The sequence below is a fragment of the Heteronotia binoei genome, chromosome 3 (genome assembly GCF_032191835.1).
Source record: "Heteronotia binoei isolate CCM8104 ecotype False Entrance Well chromosome 3, APGP_CSIRO_Hbin_v1, whole genome shotgun sequence".
In the NCBI taxonomy this organism is placed as follows: Eukaryota; Metazoa; Chordata; class Lepidosauria; order Squamata; family Gekkonidae; genus Heteronotia; species Heteronotia binoei.
The window spans coordinates 191,717,788-191,742,036 of record NC_083225.1 but is presented as its reverse complement, the minus strand read 5'-3'; the positions used below and the strand labels follow the sequence as shown (position 1 = coordinate 191,742,036).

Sequence of the window (24,249 nt, the reverse complement as noted above, 5' to 3'; positions counted from 1 at the left end):
GTTTGCTGGTAGTTAATATAGCATCGCAAATACTGCTCGAGAAGCCCGTTCACTCTCTCCGTCTGTCCGTCCGTTTGCAGGTGGTACGCGGAGCTAAGCCCCTGCTCAATTCCTGCTAGTTTGCAAAACTATAAAGTCCTTTATAAAGTTTATATCTCCGCTGCCTGGCATTACATTTTATGACACGCATGACCCGGCCCCACAAAGTCCCGTTTATGTCAGCTCTGGCCCTCCTAACGAATGAGTTCAACGCCCCTATCCTAAGCTCAACAGCTGAGCAGGGTCAGCCCTGGTTTGTCCTTGGAAGGGAGACTGCAGAGGAAGTCCAGGGTTGCTACGCGGAGGAAGGCAACGGCAAACCACCCCTGAATGTCTCTTGCTTTGAAAACTTTACGAGGTCACCTTCTGTTGGCTGCGATTTGATGACACTTTCGAGAGCCAGTTTGCGGTAGTGGTGAAGTGCACAGACTCTTCTTTGGGAGAACCGGGTTTGATTCCCCTCTCCTCCACTTGCACCTGCTGGAATGGCCTTGGGTCAGCCAGAGCTCTCTTATCTGGGAGAACCGGGTTTGATTCCCCCACTCCTCCATTTGCAGCTGCTGGAATAGCCTTGGGTCAGCCAGAGCTCTCTTCTCTGGGAGAACCAGGTTTGATTTCCCACTCCTCCACTTGCAGCTGCTGGAATGGCCCTGGGTCAGCCATAGCTCTCTTATCTGGGAGAACCGGGTTTGATTCCCCACTCCTCCTCTTGCACCTGCTGGAATGGCCTTGGGTCAGCCAGAGCTCTCTTCTCTGGGAGAACCGGGTTTGATTCCCCACTCCTCCACTTGCAGCTACTGGAATGGCCTTGGGTCAGCCAGAGCTCTCTTATCTGGGAGAACAGGGTTTGATTCCCCCCTCCTCCACTTGCAGCTGCTGGAATGCCCTTGGGTCAACCAGAGCTCTCTTATCTGGGAGAACCGGGTTCGATTCCCACACTCCTCCACTTGCAGCTGCTGGCATGGCCTTGGGTCAGCCAGAGCTCTCTTCTCTGGGAGAACCGGGTTTGATTCCCCACTCCTCCTCTTGCACCTGCTGGAATGGCCTTGGGTCAGCCAGAGCTCTCTTCTCTGGGAGAACCGGGTTTGATTCCCCACTCCTCCACTTGCAGCTACTGGAATGGCCTTGGGTCAGCCAGAGCTCTCTTATCTGGGAGAACCGGGTTTGATTCCCCCCTCCTCCACTTGCAGCTGCTGGAATGCCCTTGGGTCAACCAGAGCTCTCTTATCTGGGAGAACCGGGTTCGATTCCCACACTCCTCCACTTGCAGCTGCTGGCATGGCCTTGGGTCAGCCAGAGCTCTCTTATCTGGGATAACCGGGTTCGATTCCCACACTCCTCCACCTGCAGCTGCTGGAATGGCCTTGGGTTTGCCGTAGCTTTCGTAGGTGTTGTCCTTGAAAGGGCAGCTGCTGTAAGAGCCTCTCTCAGCCCCACCCCACCCTCACAGGGTGTCTGTTATGCAGGTGGGGGGAGGTAAAGGAGATTGTGATCTGCTCTGAGACTCTGAGATTCAGAGTGAAAGGTGGGATATAAATCCAATATCATCATTGTCATTGTCAAGAATCCCAGCTACGAATACAAGTTGATGGGATGTGAACTGGCAGAGACTGACCAAGAGAGAGATCTTGGGGTCGTGGTAGATAACTCACTGAAAATGTCAGGACAGTGTGCGTTTGCAATAAAAAAGGCCAGCGCCATGCTGGGAATTATTAAGAAGGGAATTGAAAACAAATCAGCCAGTATCATAATGCCCATGTATAAATCGATGGTGCGGTCTCATTTGGAGGACTGTGTGCAGTTCTGGTCGCTGCACCTCAAAAAGGATATTATAGCATTGGAGAAAGTCCAGAAAAGGACAACTAAAATGATTAAAGGGCTGGAACACTTTTCCTGTGAAGAAAGGTTGAAACGCTTGGGGCTCTTTAGCTTGGAGAAACGTCGACTGCGGGGTGACATGATAGAGGTGTACAAGGTAATGCATGGGATGGAGAAAGTAGAGAAAGAAGTACTTTTCTCCCTTTCTCACAATACAGGAACTCGTAGGCATTCGATGAAATTGCTGAGCGGACAGGTTAAAACGGATAAAAGGAAGTACTTCTTCACCCAAAGGGTGATTAACATGTGGCATTCACTGCCACAGGAGGTGGTGGCGGCCACAAGCATAGCCACCTTCAAGAGGGGTATGTGTGTGTGTGTGTATGTATATATATATATATATATATATATATATATATATATAAATTTTTGGCTACTGTGTGGCACAGAGTGTTGGACTGGATGGGCCATTGGCCTGATCCAACATGGCTTCTCTTATGTTCTTATGTGACACAGAGTGTTGGACTGGAGGGGCCACTGGCCTGATCCAACATGGCTTCTCTTATGTTCTTATGTGACACAGAGTGTTGGACTGGATTGGCCATTGGTCTGATCTAACATGGCTTCTCTTATGTTCTTATGTCATCGTCGTCATCAACCTTCTTCTTTTTCCTTTTTCTTCTTCTTTTTCTTCTTCTCAGCCACCAATTAAAAAAACAATTATTTATTTAAAGCATTTCAATGCCATGTTTGTACCCAAATAGTAAAGTAAAGTAAAATAAAGTAAATTTTATTCTTATATCCCGCCCTCCCCCGCCAGAAGGCGGGCTCAGGGCGGCTCACAGACATGGCAAGCCATGATTTGGTTAAAACAGATAACAATAATTTAAAATATGGTTCAATTACATAAATTAATTAAAGTTTAAAAATATAAAAATATAAAATATAAAAATTAGATAGAAGTAGGTGCTGTACTTCTATCAGTCACAAATTACACATTGTCATACATCAGTTTCAATTATACATAAGGTGGTTAAAGTTACAATAATTAATCAATTTGGTCTGGTCCTGATTTGAATGCGAGCTGAAAAAGAGAGGTTTTGCAAGCCCTGCGGAACTGGTTCAAGTCCTGCAGGGCTCGCACCCTCTCTGGAAGTTGGTTCCACCAATGAGGGGCCGTTAGTGAAAAGGCTTGCTCCTGGGTTATCTTCAGTCTGGCCTCTCTTGGCCCAGGGATTTGTAGGAGGTTTTGGGAGCTGGATCTTAGTGCTCTCTGGGGAATATATGGGGAGAGGCGGTCCCTGAGGTAGGCAGGTCCTCGGCCATATAGGGCTTTAAAGGTAATAACCAGCACCTTATAACGAACACGGTAGATGACCGGCAGCCAATGCAGATCCCGCAGCACAGGCCACATGTGTTCCCGTCTAGGTAGTCCCACCAGCAGCCTGGCCGCCGCATTCTGCACTACCTGAAGTCTCCGTGTTCGACACAAGGGCAGCCCCATGTAGAGGGCATTGCAGTAGTCTAATCTTGAGGTGACCGTTGCGTGGATCACAGTTGCTAGGTCGTCGCGTTCCAAGAAGGGAGCTAACTGCCTCGCCCTCTTGAGATGGAAGAAGGCGGATCTTGCGGTGGCAGCTATCTGGGCCTCCATTGATAGCGAGGATAGGGTCACCAAGGTGGCAAACATTAGAAGCGTTCAACGTTTAAAATAAAGGATATGTAAAATAATCCAATAAGAAAATATCAACACACATAACACCAAAAACCAGGGAAGAGACCACTAACAATTGCTGGGGGTATGTCAAACAGAGCAGAATACTTTTTACCCAGAGGCAGAAGTTTGCAATACAGGGAGAGGGACAGATCTCCCTGGGGAGGGAATTCCAAAGTTTTGGTGCCTTACTAGGGTTGCCCCCCCCCCAGCGGCCCAGGTATAACTGGGCAGGACTCCCAAAGATGACCAGAGTTCACTGGTAGCTTTGTAGGAGAGGCGGTGATTCTTAAGGTATCCTGGCCTCAAACCATACAAGGCTTCAAAGGGCAGTATCAGCCCCTTGAATGGGGCCCAGAAGCAAGCCGGGAACAAGCGTGTGTGAAACAAAACAGGAATGATATGGCTCTTGTGACTTGCTCAAGTCCACTGGCTGTAACTTTCTGTACCAACTGTAGGTTTCCGGACAGTCTTCAAGGGCAGCACCACATAGAACGCATTGCAGTAGTCTAATCTATTATGTTGGATTGTGTTTAGTGTTTTTGGAGTTTTAGTTTGGACCCAGCTGCTGCTGACTATAATGTCTTTCTGTTAACAGTGCCTAGGCTTTCTTAAAAATGTTACTTGTTTGAGTATCCTCTCACTGAGCTCCTTTGACATGGGGGAGCAACCCCTTTCTTGGTGTGCCCTGGCCTCTTGGTGTTCATATCTTTCCCAATCTTCCTACACCAACTGTAGATTTTGGATAGTCTTCAAGGGCAGCACCACACAGAATGCATTGCAGTAGTCTAATCTATTATGTTGGATTCTGTTCGGTATTTTTGGAGTTTTGTTTTGGACCCAGCTGCCGCTGACTATAACTTCTTCCGATTAACGGTGCCTAGGTTTTCTAAAAAATGTTACTTGCTTGAGTATCCTCTTACTAAGCTCCTTTGGCGTGGGGGAGCAACCCCTTTCTTGGTGTGCCCTGGCCTCTTTGTGTTTATATCTTTCCAAATCTTCCTAGACCAACTGTAGATTTTGGATAGTCTTCAAGGGCAGCACCACACAGAACGCATGGCAGTAGTCTAATCTTCTACGTTGGATCGTGTTCAGTGTTTTTGGAGTTTTGGTTTGGACCCAGCTGCTGCTGACTATAATGACTCTCTGTTAACAGTGCCTAGGCTTTCTTAAAAATGTTACTTGTTTGAGTATTCTCTTACTGAGGATCCTTTGACATGGGGGAGCACCCCCTTTCTTGGTGTGCCCTGGCCTCTTTGTGATCATATCTTGCCAGAGCTGGGAGGGAGCTCCTCTTCCTCACCCCCCAAATCTTCCTCTTTTTCGCCAGCATCGAAGCCTCGAGTAGCACAAGGAGAATGATTCATCCAGCAAAAAGCGTTTGGATGGAGTGTAGGAGGGGGAGAGTTCACATTGGGATACAACGCATGCTTTGCTGCTCTTGGATTTTGCATCGCGGTGTCAGAGCAATTACCCAGATGACGAGGATGAATACCCAGGGGGGAAAACATTCGTTCTAAGTTCAAGGTTTAAGACTTGGGTTCGTTAAATGAAGGAAATGGTGTCGTCACCAATTTCTCCTGCGGTGCGGGGTCTCTGCACGTTCACCATGTTTGAATTTTACACCTCGCACAGTTGCCAAATTTCCTGGGTCTTTGATCCTGCCCTTTACCATTATGGTCGCCACCCCACCCCCCTTCCCGATGGCTTTTGGCTTTTGTAACCCGTTTTGGTTGCTAACAGATTTTTTTTCCCCTCATGCCTAAAGAAAGACACAAAGCCAAAAGGAGGAGAACACAGCTAAGGAACCACTTTTTAAATGCAAAATAACTGTGATTAACATGTGGAATTCGCTGCCGCAGGAGGTGGTGGCGGCTACAAGCATAGCGAGCTTCAAGAGGGGATTGGATAAGAATATGGAGCAGAGGTCCATCAGTGGCTATTAGCCACAGTGTGTGTGTGTATACCTCCTCCTTATCCCCGGGCCAAAAGAAGCCCGCTTAAAATCTACCAGGGACAGGGCCTTCTCTGTTATGGCCCCTTCCTGGTGGAACCAGCTGCTGGAAGAGGTGAGGGCCCTGCTGGACCTTGCTCAGTTCCGCAGGGCCTGTAAGACAACCCTCTTCCGGCTGGCCTATAACTAACCGGCACAAGAAACTAAGTGTGGTTCTATTAGACTTCTGCTGCTCTTAATGTTTTAAATGTTTTAATTATTTTAACTGTTTAAATACCTAAACCTAATTTATGTGGGATTCTATGTTGCAAGCCGCCCTGAGCCACTTGGTGGGAAGGGTGGGATATAAATCATAAAATAAATAAATAAATATTGGCCACTGTGTGACACAGAGTGTTGGACTGGATGGGCCATTGGCCTGATCCAACATGGCTTCTCTTATGTTCTTATGTGACACAGAGTGTTGGACTGAAGGGGCCATTGGCCTGATCCAGCAGGGCTTCTCTTATGTTCTTATGTGACACAGAGTGTTGGACTGGATGGGCCATTGGCCTGATCCAACATGGCTTCTCTTATGTTTTTTGTTACTGTGTTCTGTAAGACGCTTCACTTAGGTGAGGAACACTAGGTAAGGTTTGGAACACTTTCCCTATGAAGAAAGGTTAAAACGCTTGGGGCTCTTTAGCTTGGAGAAACGTCGACTGCGGGGTGACATGATAGAGGTTTACAAGATTATGCATGGGATGGAGAACGTAGAGGAAGAAGTCCTTTTCTCCCTTTGTCACAATACGAGAACTCGTGGGCATGCAATGAAATTGCTGAGCAGTTGGGTTAAAACGGATAAAAGGAAGTCCTTCTTCACCCAAAGGGTGATCAACATGTGGAATTCACTGCCACAGGAGGTGGCGGCGGCTACAAGCATAGCCAACTTTAAGAGGGGATTGGATAAAAATATGGAGCAGAGGTCCATCTGTGGCTATTAGCCACAGTGTGTGTGTGTGAACAGACACATATATTGGCCACTGTGTGACACAGAGTGTTGGACTGGATGGGCCATTGGCCTGATCCAACATGGCTTCTCTTATGTTCTTATGAGACTCAGAATGTTGGACTGGATGGGCCACTGTGTGAGTCAGGATGAGGGGACTTTGACTCTCTATACCTCAAAACTTTAGTTGGTCTCTTAAGGCCCTCATGGGCTCGAATCTAGCTGTCCTTCTGAAGACATGGCTGCCCTCTTGAAACTCTTTGAGAATCGCTGACTGTGCTTCGAGCAAAGAGGCCGTTTCTCCGGAGGATTGCTTCCCTCATCCCCAGCTGCTAAGTTGCGAGAGAGAGGTTTTGAAGGTGGATGGATTGAAATGTCAAGAAGATCAGGCGATCGATGGGAGAAAATTAAATTGCAGTTGTGCTGGTGTGTGCACGTGCGTGTGTTTGTGATACATAGTGAGAGCCACAGACAGGCTTATAAATTCTGATAGCTTGTAGCCTCTGCGCCTGAGCTTTTCAATAGTTTTGTGTTTGCTTTGTTGGCTCATGATTTTGGTGAGGAGTGTTCGAATTGCGGCTTGGTCTGAAGAGTAGCTTATTGGGTTTGGCTTGCAGAAAAGGCCAGTGGAACTGCCTGTTGGGGGTTCTCCTTTTGTTTTATGAAGAACGGCGAGTGTGAATTGTCAAGGACTATACTCCTTTTGGGCTGGCTTTGGAAAACAGATCACCCTGAGCCAGTATGGTGTAGCGGTGAAATGCGTAGACTCTTATCGGGGAGAACGGGGTTTGATTCCCCCACTCCTCCACTTGCAGCTGCTGGAATGGCCTTGGGTCAGCCATAGCTCTGGCAGAGCTGTCCTTGAAAGGGTAGCGTCTGGGAGAGCTCTCTCAGCCCCACCTACCTCACAGGTTGTCTGTTGTGGGGGAGAAAAGTTAAGGAGATCATAGGCCACTCTGGGACTCAGAGTGAGCTGCGTATAAATCCAATATCTTCATCTTCATCGTCATCCCCTCCTCTTCTTTGTCTCCTGTGGCCGAAGCCACAAAGACTTGGATGGGGGGAATCTTTTATTTGATGTTAACCTGGGACATGCTCAAAAGAGACTTTCACTGCTTCTCAGTGCTTCCCAATTAAGGGTGCCAACCTCCAGGTCAGGCCTGGTGATATTTCAGAATTGCAGCTGATCTCCAGGCTAACAAGGTCCCTTTCTGCGGAGGAAATAGCTGTTTCGGAGGGTGGACTCTGCTTCCCCTTTGTCACACAGCTGGGCCTAGCAGGGCCTTCTGCTGGCTGCCACCTCTCTGGTACGGGTCTGTATGGAAGGGCCCAGAGCACCCAACCACCCCTGTATCCTCCTTATTAATAGATACCTCCTAATTGTGACCAAGGAGACACGAGGACCCCAAGGAGTATAACAACAACAGTTCATTTACAGTTCTCAAATAATAAGCGGGTAAAACAGTGAAATATATCTACAGTAAAGGTTGGTGCAAAGAAACAAAAGCCCTGATGCGTTTGACTATACAGTCCCTACTCTACTAACCAAAGCTCACCCCTTGCCTTGGGTGAGGGACCTTTCCCCTGCTGCAAAATTGCCAGGCTACAGCCTGCCTCCAGCTCTGCCTTCCAGAAAAAGAACACCGCCTGCCTGGGCTTGGCCCTTTTATGTTCTCTTCCTAGGCCCCACCCCTCTCAGGGCCAGTTTCCCTACTCTAATAACCAACACTCACCCCTTGCCTTGGGTGAGGGACCTTTCCCCTGCTGCAAAATCGCCAGGCTACAACCTGCCTCCAGCTCTGCCTTCCAGAAAAAGAACACCGCCTGCCTGGGCTTGGCCCTTTTATGTTCTCTTCCCAGGCCCCACCCCTCTCTGGTTCAGTCTCCCTCCAAAAACGTTGCCACCCAGTCAGAGGGACAGAAGGGATCCTGGGAAACGTAGGCTCTTTTGTAACTCCTAGGCAGGCTTCCCTGGGGCCTGCAGGCCTCACTAGGCCCAGGGTCATGACACCCTTCCCAAGTTCCAGCACTGGGCCTGCATATCTTCAGGACCACCACTCCCATCTGAGCCCTGCCCCCCCCCCGGGCTCTGAGATCTGATGCACAACATCTTCTTGCGTTCCTTGGGCCTAAGGATGGGCGACTGGCTTCAACAAGGGCCAGGGCCTTTTTGGTCTGGGCCCCTACCTGGTGGAATTAGCTGCCATCGGAGATCTGGGCTCTGCGGGGCTTCTTGAGGTTCTGCAGGATCTGCAAGACGGAGCTCTCCTGCCAGGCTTTTAAGCGATCCGGCAGGCACTCTTTGAAAGTCATCGCTTCCCCCAATATCTCCCCATGATGGTGCTTGTGTTGTGTAGACCAGGGGTGGCCAACGGTAGCTCGCCAGATGCTTTTTTGCCTACAACTTCCATCAGCCCCAGCCATTGGCCATGCTGGCTGGGGCTGATGGGAGTTGTAGGCAAAAAAACATCTGGAGAGCTACCGTTGGCCACCCCTGGTATAGACACTCATCAGCCTACATGCTGCTGTGTGAATTCGCCGCCTCTGTCTGAAATACTGTTTATTTTATGATGTGTTGCCTTAAATATATTGTACCTGTTTTACGATGTTATTTTAAGTTCGACATGTCTGCTTTTATTGTTGCAAGCCGCCCTGAGCCCACTTGCGTGTAGGGCGGGATATAAATCCAAAAGTTAAGTTCAATTCAATTAAATTGGAAGAGACTTCAGGAGTCATCCAGTTCAACTCCCTGCACAATGCGGGAAATTCACAATTCCCTTCCCTTCCACTCCACTCTCCCAGTGGCCTTCTACTCTGTGCCCAGAGGAAGGCAAAAACCCTCCAGGATCCCTGGGCCAATCTGGCCTTGAGGACAGGTCCGGCACTAGGGGTTCTGCCACTCCCAGCAGACCCCCACCCCATGCCCCACCCACAAGCTCCCCGCCCACAAGCTCCCACAAGTGACGTCATCGTGCAGGGCGATGTAGGAGGAGAGAACGACGGGCGGCACACAAAAACACTGCCGCACCGCTGCTTCCCCCCTGCACCGCCTGGCCGCTTTTGGCTTGCAAGTGGCCGGGCGGCGTTAAAACACTGCACTCTTCAGAGGCATCTAGGGAAGGTGCGGTCTCATTTGGAATACTGTGTGCAATTCTGGTCACCGCACCTCAAAAAGGATATTATAGCATTGGAAAAAGTGCAGAAAAGGGCAACTAGAATGATTCAAGGTTTGGAACACTTTCCCTATGAAGAAAGGTTAAAACGCTTGGGGCTCTTTAGCTTGGAGAAACGTTGACTGCGGGGTGACATGAGAGAGGTTTACAAGATTATGCATGGGATGGAGAAGGTAGGGAAAGAAGTCCTTTTCTCCCTTTCTCACAATACAAGAACTCGCGGGCATTCGATGAAATTACTGAGCAGTCGGGTTAGAACGGATAAAAGGAAGTCCTTCTTCACCCAAAGGGTGATTAACATGCGGAATTCACTGTCACAGGAGGTGGTGGCGGCTACAAACATAGCCAGCTTCAAGAGGGGGTTAGATAAAAATATGGAGCAGAGGTCCATCAGTGGCTATTAACCAAAGTGTGTATATATATGTATGTGTGTGTGTGTGTGTGTGTGTGTATAATTTTTTTGTCCACTGTGTGACACAGAGTGTTGGACTGGATGGGCCATTGGCCTGATCCAACATGGCTTCTCTTATGTTCTTATGTGACACAGAGTGTTGGACTGGAGGGGCCATTGGCCTGATCCAACATGGCTTCTCTTCTGTTCTTATGTGACACAGAGTGTTGGACTGGAGGGGTCATTGGCCTGATCCAACATGGCTTCTCTTCTGTTCTTATGTGACACAGAGTGTTGGACTGGAGGGGTCATTGGCCTGATCCAACATGGCTTCTCTTATGTTCTTATGTGACACAGAGTGTTGGACTGGATGGGCCATTGGCCTGATCCAACATGGCTTCTCTTCTGTTCTTATGTGACACAGAGTGTTGGACTGGAGGGGTCATTGGCCTGATCCAACATGGCTTCTCTTATGTTCTTATGTGACACAGAGTGTTGGACTGGATGGGCCATTGGCCTGATCCAACATGGCTTCTCTTCTGTTCTTATGTGACACAGAGTGCTGGACTGGAGGGGTCATTGGCCTGATCCAACATGGCTTCTCTTATGTTCTTATGTGACACAGAGTGTTGGACTGGATGGGTCACTGGCCTGATCCAACATGGCTTCTCTTATGTTCTTATGTGACACAGAGTGTTGGACTGGAGGGGCCATTGGCCTGATCCAACATGGCTTCTCTTATGTTCTAAGCCTCAAACAGTGCAGCGGCCGGGGAAGGAGCAAGGGGAGTAAGGGGGCGCCTGGTGGTGCCCCCAGGCGGGTAGCAGCCTAGGCAGCCACCCACCCCGCCTACTCCCTGCTTGAAGAAGATGGCTTCCTCACCCCAAAGTGGCCATCTGCATTATCCTGGATGTGTAAGAAAGGACCAGAGCACTGGCCGAGCAGCGGCTCATCTCTTCCTGCCCTCTCGCTCATGATCTGCCGGTACTCCCTTCTCTCCCTCTCTCCGCTCCCAGTCCTCCGGAGTTGGGAGAAGGGAGCTGGAATTTGCTTGCCTTGAACTGGCCTGAAACACCCTCCGCGTTTCCTACGGCCTCCTAAGCATATCTTGAGGCGAGTGGAGATTCTCTGACCGTCAAGGCTGTCTTGTCAACCTGACGCCGGGCTCAGAAGCCTCCAGGAGGCGTGAGAGAATCCCCTGCCGCCATCCTGCAAACCTTTGTTGAAAAGGGTGGCTGGGGGTGTTGGAATACAAGCTATGCACATTCCAGCCGTTATAGAGTTAACCTGTTTGTTTCCCTGATAGAGGAAGTGATGTATATCATAAGCTAAACCCAATTGTGAGCTGAATCTTCTTTACCCGCGAAAGATGTAAGCACAACATTGGTCAGAAAGGATGTTAGGTGTGAAATGCTTTGATCTTGTATACAAGCTGAATTGCTCTTCTTCCCGGCGAAATGCTCTTTGGGAAGAAGAACTGTTAGACAAAGGGGTTGTTATAATGTAGCCATGTAGAGAGGACAGACATACTTAGACCAGCTGGTATGCTAAATTGTTTTTCTTTTCTTTTTATCCCAAGTACCCTATCCTGATGTTTTCTAGTAAACTTTATTTCTTTTGATAAACTTAAGCCTCGACTCCAATTATTGCCACTCCAAGACTTTGAATTTAACGTGTATTTCCATCGGGGTGTGTGTGTGTGGAATCTAGGGTTGCCAAGTCCAATTCAAGAACTATCTGGGGACTTTGGGGGTGGAGCCAGGAGACATTAGGGGTGGAGCCAAGATCAAGGCTGTGACAAGCATAATTGAACTCCAAAGGGAGTTCTGGCCATCACATTTAAAGGGACGGCACACCTTTTCAATGCCTTCCTTCCATAGGAAATAATGAAGGATAGGGGCACCTTCTTTTGGGGTTCATAGAATTGGACCCCCTGGTCCAATCTTTTTGAAACTTGGGGGGTATTTTGGGAAGAGGCACTAGATGCTATACTGAAAATATGGTGCCTCTACCTCAAAAAGCAGCCCCCCCCCAGAGCCCCAGATACCCGCGGATCAATTCTCCATGATTTTCTATGGGAATAAATCTCCATAGGGAATAATAGAATTCCCAACAGACATTTCCCTCCCCTCTGCCCGCTTCTGACGACCCTGAAGGGTGGGGGGGGGGAAGGTCTCCAAACCAGGGGATCCCCTGCCCCCATTGGGGATTATACAACACACAGAGAGTAACGCGGCAAGAAGACAAAAAATTCAAAGGTATATAACCCACCATGACAACCAGCTTCTATTATCAAATTATACAAGGTCAACAAAAATAAACACACTCATATACAATTCCACCGTCATAAATTACAAAGCAACCTTAACTTTTAGGCACTCTATCTTCTAGCTTGAGGTAAGATGGGTCAAGTGGGAAATTTGCTCTCTTGATATCTTCCAGGCTCAGTGCCTTAGCAAGATTCAGGATTTTGGTTCTTTGACTCAGAAGAAAACCTCCATTCTCTGTTCTTTCTACCTGTATTAAGAGAGAAATTTGATGCAGATGAACGTAAAGCTAAGCTGCTGATTTGTGTTCAGTAGTGTCTTCGGCCCAATCTGCGTCCATGTATCCAACCAATCTTGGGGCGTCACTACGGTACTTGCAGGTGGTACACCCTTGTCGCTCCTGGTGAGTATAGGCGTTTGCGCCAATACTGCCTCTGGAGAAACGTATTTGTGCAAACGCCTCTTTGCGCAAACCCCAGCCTTTGAATAAACTGAGATCTTCACAGATCCTGGAAGATGGAGTGCCTAAAAGTTACGGTTGTTTTGTAATTGACGACGGTGGAATTGTATACGAGTGGGTTTATTTTTGTTGACCTTGTATCATTTGATAATAGAAGCTGGTTTTCGCGGTGGGTTATGTACCTTGGATTTTTTTTTTGCCCACCTGGGGATTGGCAAGGCTGGTGGAACTGCAATAAATAAAAGAAAAACAGGGACCAGGTAGCTACTCTATCGCTTCCAAGATCAGGTGACCGGCCCCGCTCCTAGCTGGCAAATTTTATGAAGTCGTAAAACTGCCGCTGCGCTATCAGCCCGAGATGTACGGCTCCCGGGTCGCAAATTGCACGGAATAAATTCTCAGCTCCGGGCCTGTGTAATATCCCGGCCCCTGAGGCACATAGATCAAGCCTTGCTTTAGCTGCGTCGGCTTTTTCCAAAGCGCCCCCCGTCGTGCTACGGCTGTTTCCTAGAGATGGAGACATCCAATTTTTGCGTGTGTGTCTAAGATACAGATCGGGTGTGCAGTCGTTTGTCTTGGTTTCTCAGCAGCCAACGGGTTGGCGGTGGGGGGGGGAGAGCCCTCCCGGTGGAATTAGCAGAAAGATGGATGGCACGGCACCCCCCCTGTGGAAAGTCAAATGGGATGTTTGTGCATACATGCAAAAATGCTAATCGCCTCTCCTGAGAATCCCTGCCTTGGGCTATCGATCAGAATTGCCGTCCTCCTCATTTTGGTATGTGGCCCCGCCGTTCCCCCTTCCCCTTCCCTTCCAAGCGCATTAGAGCAAAGGTCATTTGTGTAACCTTGCAGGAAAGACTGGGGGGCTGTCGGGGAGGGTCTGTGACTCAGTGATAGAGCATCTGCTTGGCAGGCAGAAGGTTTTCTTCACCCAGAGGGTGATTCACCCATGGAATTCACTGCCACAGGTGGCGGCGGTGGCGGCTACAAGCACAGACAGCTTCAAGAGGGGATTGGATAAACATCTGGAGCAGAAGTCTATCAGCGACTATTAGCCACAGGGTATGGGGAAATCAACCCACACTGTTCCCTGGAAGGTCAGATTGACCCAAGGCCATTCCAGCAGCTGCAGGTGGAGGAGTGGGGAATCAAACTCAGTTCTCCCAGATAAGAGAGCTCTGGCTGACCCAAGGCCATTCCAGCAGCTGCAAGTGGAGGAGTGGGGAATCAAACCCTGTTCTCCCAGATAAGAGAGCTCTGGCTGACCCAAGGCCATTCCAGCAGCTGCAAGCGGAGGAGTGGGGAATCAAACCCGGTTCTCCCAGATAAGAGAGCTCTGGCTGACCCAAGGCCATTCCAGCAGTTGCAAGTGGAGGAGTGGGGAATCCAACCCGGTTCTCCCAGATAAGAGAGCTCTGGCTGACCCAAGGCCATTCCAGCAGCTGCAAGTGGAGGAGTGGGGAATCAAACCCGGTTCTCCCAGATAAGAGAGCTCTGGCTGACCCAAGGCCATTCCAGCAGTTGCAAGTGGAGGAGTGGGGAATCCAACCCGGTTCTCCCAGATAAGAGAGCTCTGGCTGACCCAAGGCCATTCCAGCAGCTGCAAGTGGAGGAGTGGGGAATCCAACCCGGTTCTCCCAGATAAGAGAGCTCTGGCTGACCCAAGGCCATTCCAGCAGCTGCAAGTGGAGGAGGGGGGAATCAAACCCGGTTCTCCCCGATAAGAGAGCTGTGGCTGACCCAAGGCCATTCCAGCAGCTGCAAGTGGAGGAGTGGGGAATCCAACCCGGTTCTCCCAGATAAGAGAGCTCTGGCTGACCCAAGGCCATTCCAGCAGGTGCAAGTGGAGGAGTGGGGAATCAAACTCAGTTCTCCCAGATAAGAGTCCATGCACTTCACCACTACACCGAACTGGCTCTTTATTGTATTTTCAGAAGATAAACATAACATATGAACATATGAAGCTGCCTTATACTGAATCAGACCCTCGGTCCATCAAAGTCAGTATTGTCTTCTCAGACGGGCAGCGGCTCTCCAGGGTCTCCAGCTGAGGTTTTTCACACCTATTTGCCTGAACCCTTTTTAGTTGGAGATGCCGGGGATTGAACCTGGGACCTTCTGCTTCCCAAGCAGATGCTCTACCACTGAGCCACCGCCCCTAATAACAAAATAAGATAGTAACAATAGTTATAAATTAATAGACAGTAATACAAATACAGAATTGTAACTAACGTATGTCCGCTTTAAACATATACTGGAAATTTTCATTACTTGGTTGCTTCAAATACTTTCTCTCAATGAAGAACCAATAGTCTAAGGAATTGAAAATCTGGTAAGTTTGCCATAAACAGAGGGGATCGGTCAAATCAAGAATATCATCATACCCTCTCTTGTTTGATAAAGGACTCACATCCTGACTCAGCCCGCAGACCAGCGCTTGCCGTATTTGGGGTCACTGTCAGAACGGTTCCCGTCTTCCATTTTCCTCTCCCACAATGCATCTTTAGAGTCACCTTGCGGCCCTAACTCTCCGTTCCTTTTGTCTGACGTGGAAGCGACGGGTACATTTTGTTTGCTCGGCGCAGTAATTACAGGTTCAGTGTTTATTCAGCATGAATCAAGGATAAATCCTTTGTCGGGCGCTTACATGCGGCCGTCTTGGTTTGCCTTTGTTAAAGCTTACGAAACGTCATTCCACGGGGTTTGGATCTCCGGGCTGCAGGAATGTGTGTGTGTGTGTGTGGAGGCAATTGTCGCATGATGCCCCTCTGCACCAAATAGCTTCCCTGCCTGTAGAAATCTAGAGTGTCAAGGCAGGCGAGGGTTCCTTTCCTGTGAAACTCTAGCTTTCCATGTAGAAGGGATTTTGCATGACGCAGAAGAGCGTCCGGTAGTGTGAGTTCCAGGTTCGAATTCCAGCTTGGCCGACGGAGCTCATTTTGATGGCTCGAGGCCAGTTACCTTCACTCAGGTTAACGTACCTTACACGGCTGTTGTTTGTCGGGGCAAAATTCAGGAGAGGAGAACCACGTTTACTTCTCTGGAGGAAAGGTGTGATGATTTATAGAGGAGGCTGAGGGGGGACACCATGGCTCTCTTGAAGTCTTTGAAGGACTGGCACTTAGAGGAGGTGCGCAGGGAGCTGTTCCTATTGGCAACAGAGGAGAGGGCTCCCAAGAATGGGTTGAAATTACAGACAAAAAGGGACCAGCTGGATATTAAAGGTAAAGGTAATCCCCTGTGCATGCATTAGTCGTTTCTGACTCTGGGGTGATGTTGCTTTCACAACGTTTTCACGGCAGACTTGTTTTACAGGGCGGCTTGCCATTGCCTTCCCCACTTGACCCCCAGCAAGCTGGGTCCTCGTTTTACTGACCTCGGAAGGATGAAAGGCTGAGTCAGCCTCGAGGCGGCTACCTGAAAACTCAGCTTCCTCTGGGATTGAACTCAGGTCGTGAGCAGAGCTTAGGACTGCAGTGCTGCAGCTTTACCACTCTGTGTATGTGTGTGTATACAGAGTGTGTGACACAGAGTGTTGGACTGGAGGGGCCATTGGCCTGATCCAACATGGCTTCTCTTATGTTCTTATGTGACACAGAGTGTTGGACGGGATAGGCCACTGGCCTGATCCAACATGGCTTCTCTTATGTTCTTATGTGACACAGAGAGTTGGACTGGATGGGCCATTGACCTGATCCAACAGGGCTTCTCTTATGTTCTTATGTGACACAGAGTGTTGGACTGGATGGGCCATTGACCTGATCCAACAGGGCTTCTCTTATGTTCTTATGTGACACAGACTGTTGGACTGGATGGGCCACTGGCCTGATCCAACGTGGCTTCTCTTATGTTCTTATGTGACACAGAGTGTTGGACTGGATGGGCCACTGGCCTGATCCAACATGGCTTCTCTTATGTTCTCCTGTGACGCAGAGTGTTGGACTGCATGGGCCATTGGCCTGATCCAACATGGCTTCTCTTATGTTCTTCTGTGACACAGAGCGTTGGACTGGATGGGTCATTGGCCTGATCCAACATGGCTTCTCTTATGTGACACAGAATGTTGGACTGGATGGGCCACTGGCCTGATCCAACGTGGCTTCTCTTATGTTCTTATGTGACACAGAGTGTTGGACTGGATGGGCCACTGGCCTGATCCAACACGGCTTCTCTTATGTTCTTATGTGACACAGACTGTTGGACTGGATGGGCCACTGGCCTGATCCAACGTGGCTTCTCTTATGTTCTTATGTGACACAGAGTGTTGGACTGGATGGGCCACTGGCCTGATCCAACATGGCTTCTCTTATGTTCTCCTGTGACGCAGAGTGTTGGACTGCATGGGCCATTGGCCTGATCCAACATGGCTTCTCTTATGTTCTTCTGTGACACAGAGCGTTGGACTGGATGGGTCATTGGCCTGATCCAACATGGCTTCTCTTATGTGACACAGAATGTTGGACTGGATGGGCCACTGGCCTGTTCCAATATGGCTTCTCTGATGTTCTTATGCACCACAGGGCTCCTAGCTAAATATTAGGATAATTTTTTTTACAGTAAGAGCAGTTCAGTAGTGGAATCAAGTGCTCAGGAAAGCGGTGAGCTCCCCATCACAGGCAATCTTTAACCTGCAGCTGAACAAACATTTGTCAGGGATACTCTAAGGTGATTCTGCATTCAGCAGCGGGTTGAACTAGATGGCCCCTTCCATCTCTGTGGCTCTATGATTCTGTATTGCCCTAAATAATAAACCCAAGTCTTTGTCTGCATTCAGGAAATGATATTGTATGGGACAGCGTCTTCGTGCCTCCAAGATTTACACCTTTGATCTCTTACCTCGATCCTTTAAAAAAACAACGCATTTTTTCCCTCTCTTGTCTCCGCAGTGGGAACGCCTCTGGTTCTTAATCCTCACCTTCACGTTCTTCCTGACGCTCCTGTGGTTTTATTTCTGGTGGGAAGTTCACAACGACTACAATGAAATCAACTGGTAAGTCGCGGGCGACGGTTGCGGGCGGGCGGAGTTTGTTGGCGTTCAGGGAAATCCCAAGCTCGGCCCGGGTCTTTTCGGTCTCTACTTCTCGCATTTAAAATGGTGGCGGAGACTGCTGTCAAGTTGTGGCTCACCTTACGCAGCCGCGTGAGGCTTTCGAGAGAAGACACCGGCAGCGGTGGGTTGCCACTGCTTGCCTCTCTTATGTGACCCTCGGCTTCCTTGGTGGTCTCCCACGAAACTACTAGAGCCAGTTTGGTGTAGTGGTTTAGTGTGCGGACTCTTATCTGGGAGAACCGGGTTTGATTCCCCACTCCTCCACTTACACCTGCTGGAATGGCCTTGGGTCAGCCATAGCTCTCGTAGGAGTTGTCCTTAAAAGGGCAGCTTCTGGGAGGGCCCTCTCAGCCCCACCCACCTCACAGGGTGTCTGTTGTGGGGGGGGGAAGGGGAAGGAGATTGCGAGCCGCTCTGAGACTCTTCGGAGTGGAGGGCGGGATGTAAATCCAATATCTTCATCTACCTCACAGGGTGTCTGTTCTGGGGGAGGAAGGGAAAGGAGATTGTGAGCTGCTCTGAGACTCTTTGGAGTGGAGGGCGGGATATAAATCCAATATATTCATCTACCTCACAGGGTGTCTGTTGTGGGGGAGGAAGGGAAAGGAGATTGTGAGCCACTCTGAGACTCTTTGGAGTGGAGGGCGGGATATAAATCCAATATCTTCATCTACCTCACAGGGTGTCTGTTGTGGGGGAGGAAGGGAAAGGAGATTGCGACCCGCTCTGAGACTCTTCGGAGTGGAGGGCGGGATATAAATCCAATATCTTCTATCTTCTACTAACCAGGACCAGGGGTGACCTGAGGGCGAATGGCACCCTAGGCAAACTCCTACCACCCCACAGCACCCCCTCATCTGTGGGGCCACTTGTTAAAGCTGCAGTACTGCAGCCCTAAACTCTGGTCACGACCTGAGTTCGATCCCCGTGGAAGCTGGGCTTTCAGGTAGCCGGCTCAAGGTTGACCCATCCTTCCATCCTTCCGAGTTCAGTCAAATGAGTACCCAGCTTGCTGGGCGGAAAGTGTAGATGACTGGGGAAGGCAATGGCAAACCACCCCGTCAAAAGTCTGCCGTGAAAACATTGTGAAGGCAACGTCACCCCAGAGTCGGAAACGACTGGTGCTCGCACAGGTGGGACTACCTTTCCCTTTTTTACCTTTTATCCAAATACTTCCTGCTAGCCTTTGGGGCTGGCTTGGAGACATCGCCTAGCAAACACGCCCGCACGCTAGAGAGCCCCCGTCGGAAGAGCATGGAGGCAACGCGGGCATTAAACATAGCACCAAATTATCTCCACAAAAATCACCGCTGGGGAAACGGGCAACGCGGCAGAAGGCCGTAATTACCGCCGAGCTCTTCCCGGGAGAACAGGAAATGTCATTTCCTCCTGAGCCCGGGCGCTTAACAGCATCACAGGTGTATTGGCTGATAACGCTGCTGCGGGGAGTCGGGGAAGGGCCCTGCTCGAGAAGCCTTTTGGAAGAAAAAAACCAGCATCTGCCTCTCGCGAGTGGCTGCCAGCTGGCACGGAGAAAGCTGGGCTTGTTCTGCGTCCCCCTTCGAGAGCCTCTTCGCTGTTTCTCAGTGTTTCGTTAGAGCGAAACGTGCTGTCCTTTGTCCTCCACGACACGAGCCGGCAGGAACTGAGCCTCGAGCAGGGGCGGCCAAACTGTGGCTCAGAAGCCACACGTGGCGCTTTCACATATATTGTGTGCCTCTTGAGGCCCCCACCACACAGACTGGTGTAGTGGTGAAGTGTGCGGACTCTTATCCGGGAGAACCAGGTTTGATTCCCCCCTCCTCCACTTGCAGCTGCTGGAATGGCCTTGGGTCAGCCACAGCTCTCTTATCTGGGAGAACCGGGTTTGATTCCCCCCTCCTCCACCTGCAGCTCCTGGAATGGCCTTGGGTCAGCCACAGCTCTCTTATCTGGGAGAACCGGGTTTGATTCCCCCCTCCTCCACCTGCAGCTCCTGGAATGGCCTTGGGTCAGCCACAGCTCTCTTATCTGGGAGAACCAGGTTTGATTCCCCACTCCTCCACTTGCAGCTGCTGGAATGGCCTTGGGTCAGCCACAGCTCTCTTATCCGGGAGAACCAGGTTTGATTCCCCACTCCTCCACTTGCAGCTGCTGGAATGGCCTTGGGTCAGCCACAGCTCTCTTATCTGGGAGAACCGGGTTTGATTCCCCCCTCCTCCACCTGCAGCTCCTGGAATGGCCTTGGGTCAGCCACAGCTCTCTTATCTGGGAGAACCGGGTTTGATTCCCCCCTCCTCCACCTGCAGCTCCTGGAATGGCCTTGGGTCAGCCACAGCTCTCTTATCTGGGAGAACCAGGTTTGATTCCCCACTCCTCCACTTGCAGCTGCTGGAATGGCCTTGGGTCAGCCAGAGCTCTCTTATCTGGGAGAACCAGGTTTGATTCCCCACTCCTCCACCTGCAGCTCCTGGAATGGCCTTGGGTCAGCCAGAGCTCTCTTATCTGGGAGAACCGGGTTTGATTCCCCACTCCTCCACTTGCACCTGCTGGAATGGCCTTGGGTCAGCCACAGCTCTCTTATCTGGGAGAACCAGGTTTGATTCCCCACTCCTCCACTTGCAGCTGCTGGAATGGCCTTGGGTCAGCCACAGCTCTCTTATCCGGGAGAACCAGGTTTGATTCCCCACTCCTCCACTTGCAGCTGCTGGAATGGCCTTGGGTCAGCCACAGCTCTCTTATCTGGGAGAACCGGGTTTGATTCCCCCCTCCTCCACCTGCAGCTCCTGGAATGGCCTTGGGTCAGCCACAGCTCTCTTATCTGGGAGAACCGGGTTTGATTCCCCCCTCCTCCACCTGCAGCTCCTGGAATGGCCTTGGGTCAGCCACAGCTCTCTTATCTGGGAGAACCAGGTTTGATTCCCCACTCCTCCACTTGCAGCTGCTGGAATGGCCTTGGGTCAGCCAGAGCTCTCTTATCTGGGAGAACCAGGTTTGATTCCCCACTCCTCCACCTGCAGCTCCTGGAATGGCCTTGGGTCAGCCAGAGCTCTCTTATCTGGGAGAACCGGGTTTGATTCCCCACTCCTCCACTTGCAGCTGCTGGAATGGCCTTGGGTCAGCCAGAGCTCTCTTATCTGGGAAAACCGGGTTTGATTCCCCACTCCTCCACTTGCAGCTGCTGGAATGGCCTTGGGTCAGCCAGAGCTCTCTTATCTGGGAAAACCGGGTTTGATTCCCCACTCCTCCACTTGCAGCTGCTGGAATGGCCTTGCGTCAGCCAGAGCTCTCTTATCTGGGAGAACGACGTTTGATTCCCCACTCCTCCACTTGCAGCTGCTGGAATGGCCTTGGGTCTGCCAGAGCTCTCTTATCTGGAAGAACTGGGTTTGATTCCCCGCTCCTCCAGTGGCAGCTGCTGGAATTGCCTTGGGTCTACCAGAGCTCTCTTCCTGAGAGCCATTTGGTGTAGAGGTTAAGTGTGCGGACTCTTATCGGGAGAACCAGGTTTGATTCCCCACTCCTCCACTTGCACCTGCTAGCATGGCTTTGGGTCAGCCATAGCCCTGGCAGAGGTTGTCCTAGAAAGGGCAGCTACTGGGAGAGCCCTCTCCAGTCCCACGCATCTCACAGGGTGTCTGTTGTGGAGGAGGAAGGTAAAGGAGAATGTGAGCTGCTCTGAGACTCTTCGGAGTCGAGGGGGGATATAAATCTAATATCTTCTTCTTCTCTGGGAGAACCGGGTTTAATTCCTCACTCCTCCACTTGCAAGTGCTGGAATGGCCTTGGGTCAGCCATATCTCTCGTAGGAGTTGTTCTTGAAAGGGCAGCTGCTGTGAGGGCCCTCACAGCCCCACTCAACTCACAGGGTGTCTTTTGTCGGGGGGAGAAGACATAGGAGATTGTAAACTGCTCTGAGTCTCTGATTCAGAGAGAAGGGCGGGGTATAAATCTGTAGTCATCTTCTTCTCCTCCTTCTCCAAGCCAAACCCGCTGGCGGCTTGGAGAATGCATTTAAAGTTAAAGTTTCTTTCTTTCCACCTCTCTATCCCTCCTCCTTCCCCATCTCTTTTCCTTCCTTCCTTCCTTCCTTCCTTCCTTCCTTCCTTCCTTCCTTCCTTCCTTCCTTCCTTCCTTCCTTCCTTCCTTCCTTCCTTCCTTCCTTCCGTCTTGCGGCTCTCAAACATCTAATATTCGTGCCTTGTGGCTCTCAAATGTCTGATGTTTATTTTGTGGGTGGGTCTTACGTTAAGCAAGTTTGCCCAACCCCGCCCTAGAGGGATTTGCCCTCTGCCTCGGTTAACTCCTCTGTCTGGTGGAGAGTCAGTCTGGTGTGATGGTGAAGAGCAGCAGACTCTCATCTGGCAAATCGGATTCGATACCCTACTCCTCCACATGCAGCCAGCTAGTTGACCTTGGAATAGTCACAGGTTCTCTCTGAGCTGTTCTCTCAAGGTATCGAAAGAGCTCTCTCAGCCCCCCCCCCCCACCTGCCTCACAGGGTGTCTGCTGTGGAAAGAGGAAGGGAAGGAGATACTGGATGACCTTGACAGGCTGGAAAACTGGGCTAAAACAAATAAAATGAATTTTAACAGGGATAAATTTAAAGTTCTGCATTTAGGTAGAAAAAATCAAATGTATAATTATAGGATGGGAGAGTCTTCTCTTGGCAGTAGTCTGTGCAAAAAGGATCTAGGGGTCTTAGTGGATCACACGCTGAACATGAGTCAACAGGGTGATGCGGTGGCTAAAAAGGCAAATGCGATTTTGGGCTACATCGAGAAGTCTAGTGTCCAGATCACACGAAGCGATTGTGTTGCTTTACTGTGCCCCAGTTAGACTTTCCTAGAGTCTTGTGTTCAGTTTTGGGCACCACAATTTAAGGATATAGACATGCTGGAAGGGGTCCAGAGGAGGGCGACAAAGATGGTGGAGTGGTCTTGAGACCAAGTCCTGTGAGGAAAGGTTGAAGGAGCTGGGGACGTTTAGCCTGGACAGGAGGCGGCTGAGAGGTGATATGATCACCATCTTCAAGTATTTGAAGGGCTGTCGTATGGAGGATGGTGTGGAATTGTTTTCTGTGGCCCCGGAAGGTAGGACCAGAACAAATGGGTTGAAATTAAATCAAAAGAGTTTCCAGCTCAACATTAGGAAGAACTTTCTGACTGTCAGAGCAGTTCCTCAGTGGAACAGGCTTCCTCAGGAGGTGGTGGGCTCTCCTTCCTTGGAGGTTTTTCAACAGAGGCTAGATGGCCCTCTGACAGCAATGAAGATCCTGTGAATTTAGGGGGAGGTATCTGTGAATTTAGAGCGGTTCCTCAGTGGCACGGGCTTCCTCGGGAGGTGGTGGGCTCTCCTTCCTTGAAGGTTTTCAAACAGAGGCTAGAGGGCCATCTGACAGCAACGTGGATCCTGTGAACTTAGGCAAGGAAGGCAGGGGGAGGTTAAAAGGAAGGCAGGGGGAGGAACTTGTGGTTTTCCTGCATCATGCAGAGGGTTGGACTACATGATCCTGGAGGTCTGTTCTGACTCTGTGGTTCTATGATACTACGAGAACGTAATCCTCCCTGAGACTCTGAGGGATTCTATATCTGCTCCGTCCCACCTTGTGGATGGTCTTGCGGTACAAGTCACAGAACGCTCTGCTGGCCCATGAGCACTGTTCCTCTTTGGGCCCTGTAGGAGGTCTAGATGCTGAGTTCCACCCGGCAGGGGAACACTGTCCTGAGTCCACCCAACTCACAAAAGGGGTTCCTCACTTCCCTCTTCAGTCACCTCCACTGCCACCTGCTGGTTGATTGCAGTATTTCCCGCCAAGCGAGCCAGTCCTCCTGACACTCCATTCATTGGCTTTGCTGTTTACAGATTCCATCTGACTCCCGGGCGGGAGATTTCCCTGCCCAGACCGGGGACTTGCCAGCTCCACTATAATATTGAAGGTGTGTGCATGGAAGTTTCTGCCCCTTTGCTAAACATATCCTGACTGTTGTTATTTGAGGGGCAGGAACACCCAGATTCCTAAATAATAATAATAAAATATTGGATTTATATCCCTCCCTCCCTCCACTCTGAAGAGTCTCAGAGCAGCTCACAATCTCCTTTCCCTTCCTCCCCCACAACAGACACCCTGTGAGGTAGATGAAGATATTGGATTTATATCCCGCCCTCCACTCCGAAGAGTTTCAGAGTGGCTCACAATCTCCTTTCCCTTCCTCCCCCACAACAGACACCCTGTGAGGTAGATGAAGATATTGGATTTATATCCTGACCTCCACTCCGAAGAGTCTCAGAGCGGCTCACAATCTCCTTTCCCTTCCTCCCCCACAACAGACACCCTGTGAGGTAGATGAAGATACTGGATTTATATCCCACCCTCCACTCCGGAGAGTCTCAGAGCGGCTCACAATCTCCTTTCC

The 24,249-nt window shown here is 50.2% G+C and overlaps 1 protein-coding gene across 2 annotated transcripts in view; it reads left to right on the top strand.

The window, feature by feature from the left end:
* The window catches only part of GDPD5 (glycerophosphodiester phosphodiesterase domain containing 5), a 177,747-nt gene that overhangs the window by 54,079 nt on the left and 99,419 nt on the right, over positions 1-24,249 (top strand). For both annotated transcript variants that reach the window (XM_060235040.1, XM_060235039.1), the window contains exon 2: positions 17,691-17,794. In XM_060235040.1, coding sequence (XP_060091023.1) covers positions 17,691-17,794 — 104 coding nt within the window. The remainder of the gene's footprint in view (positions 1-17,690; positions 17,795-24,249) is intronic.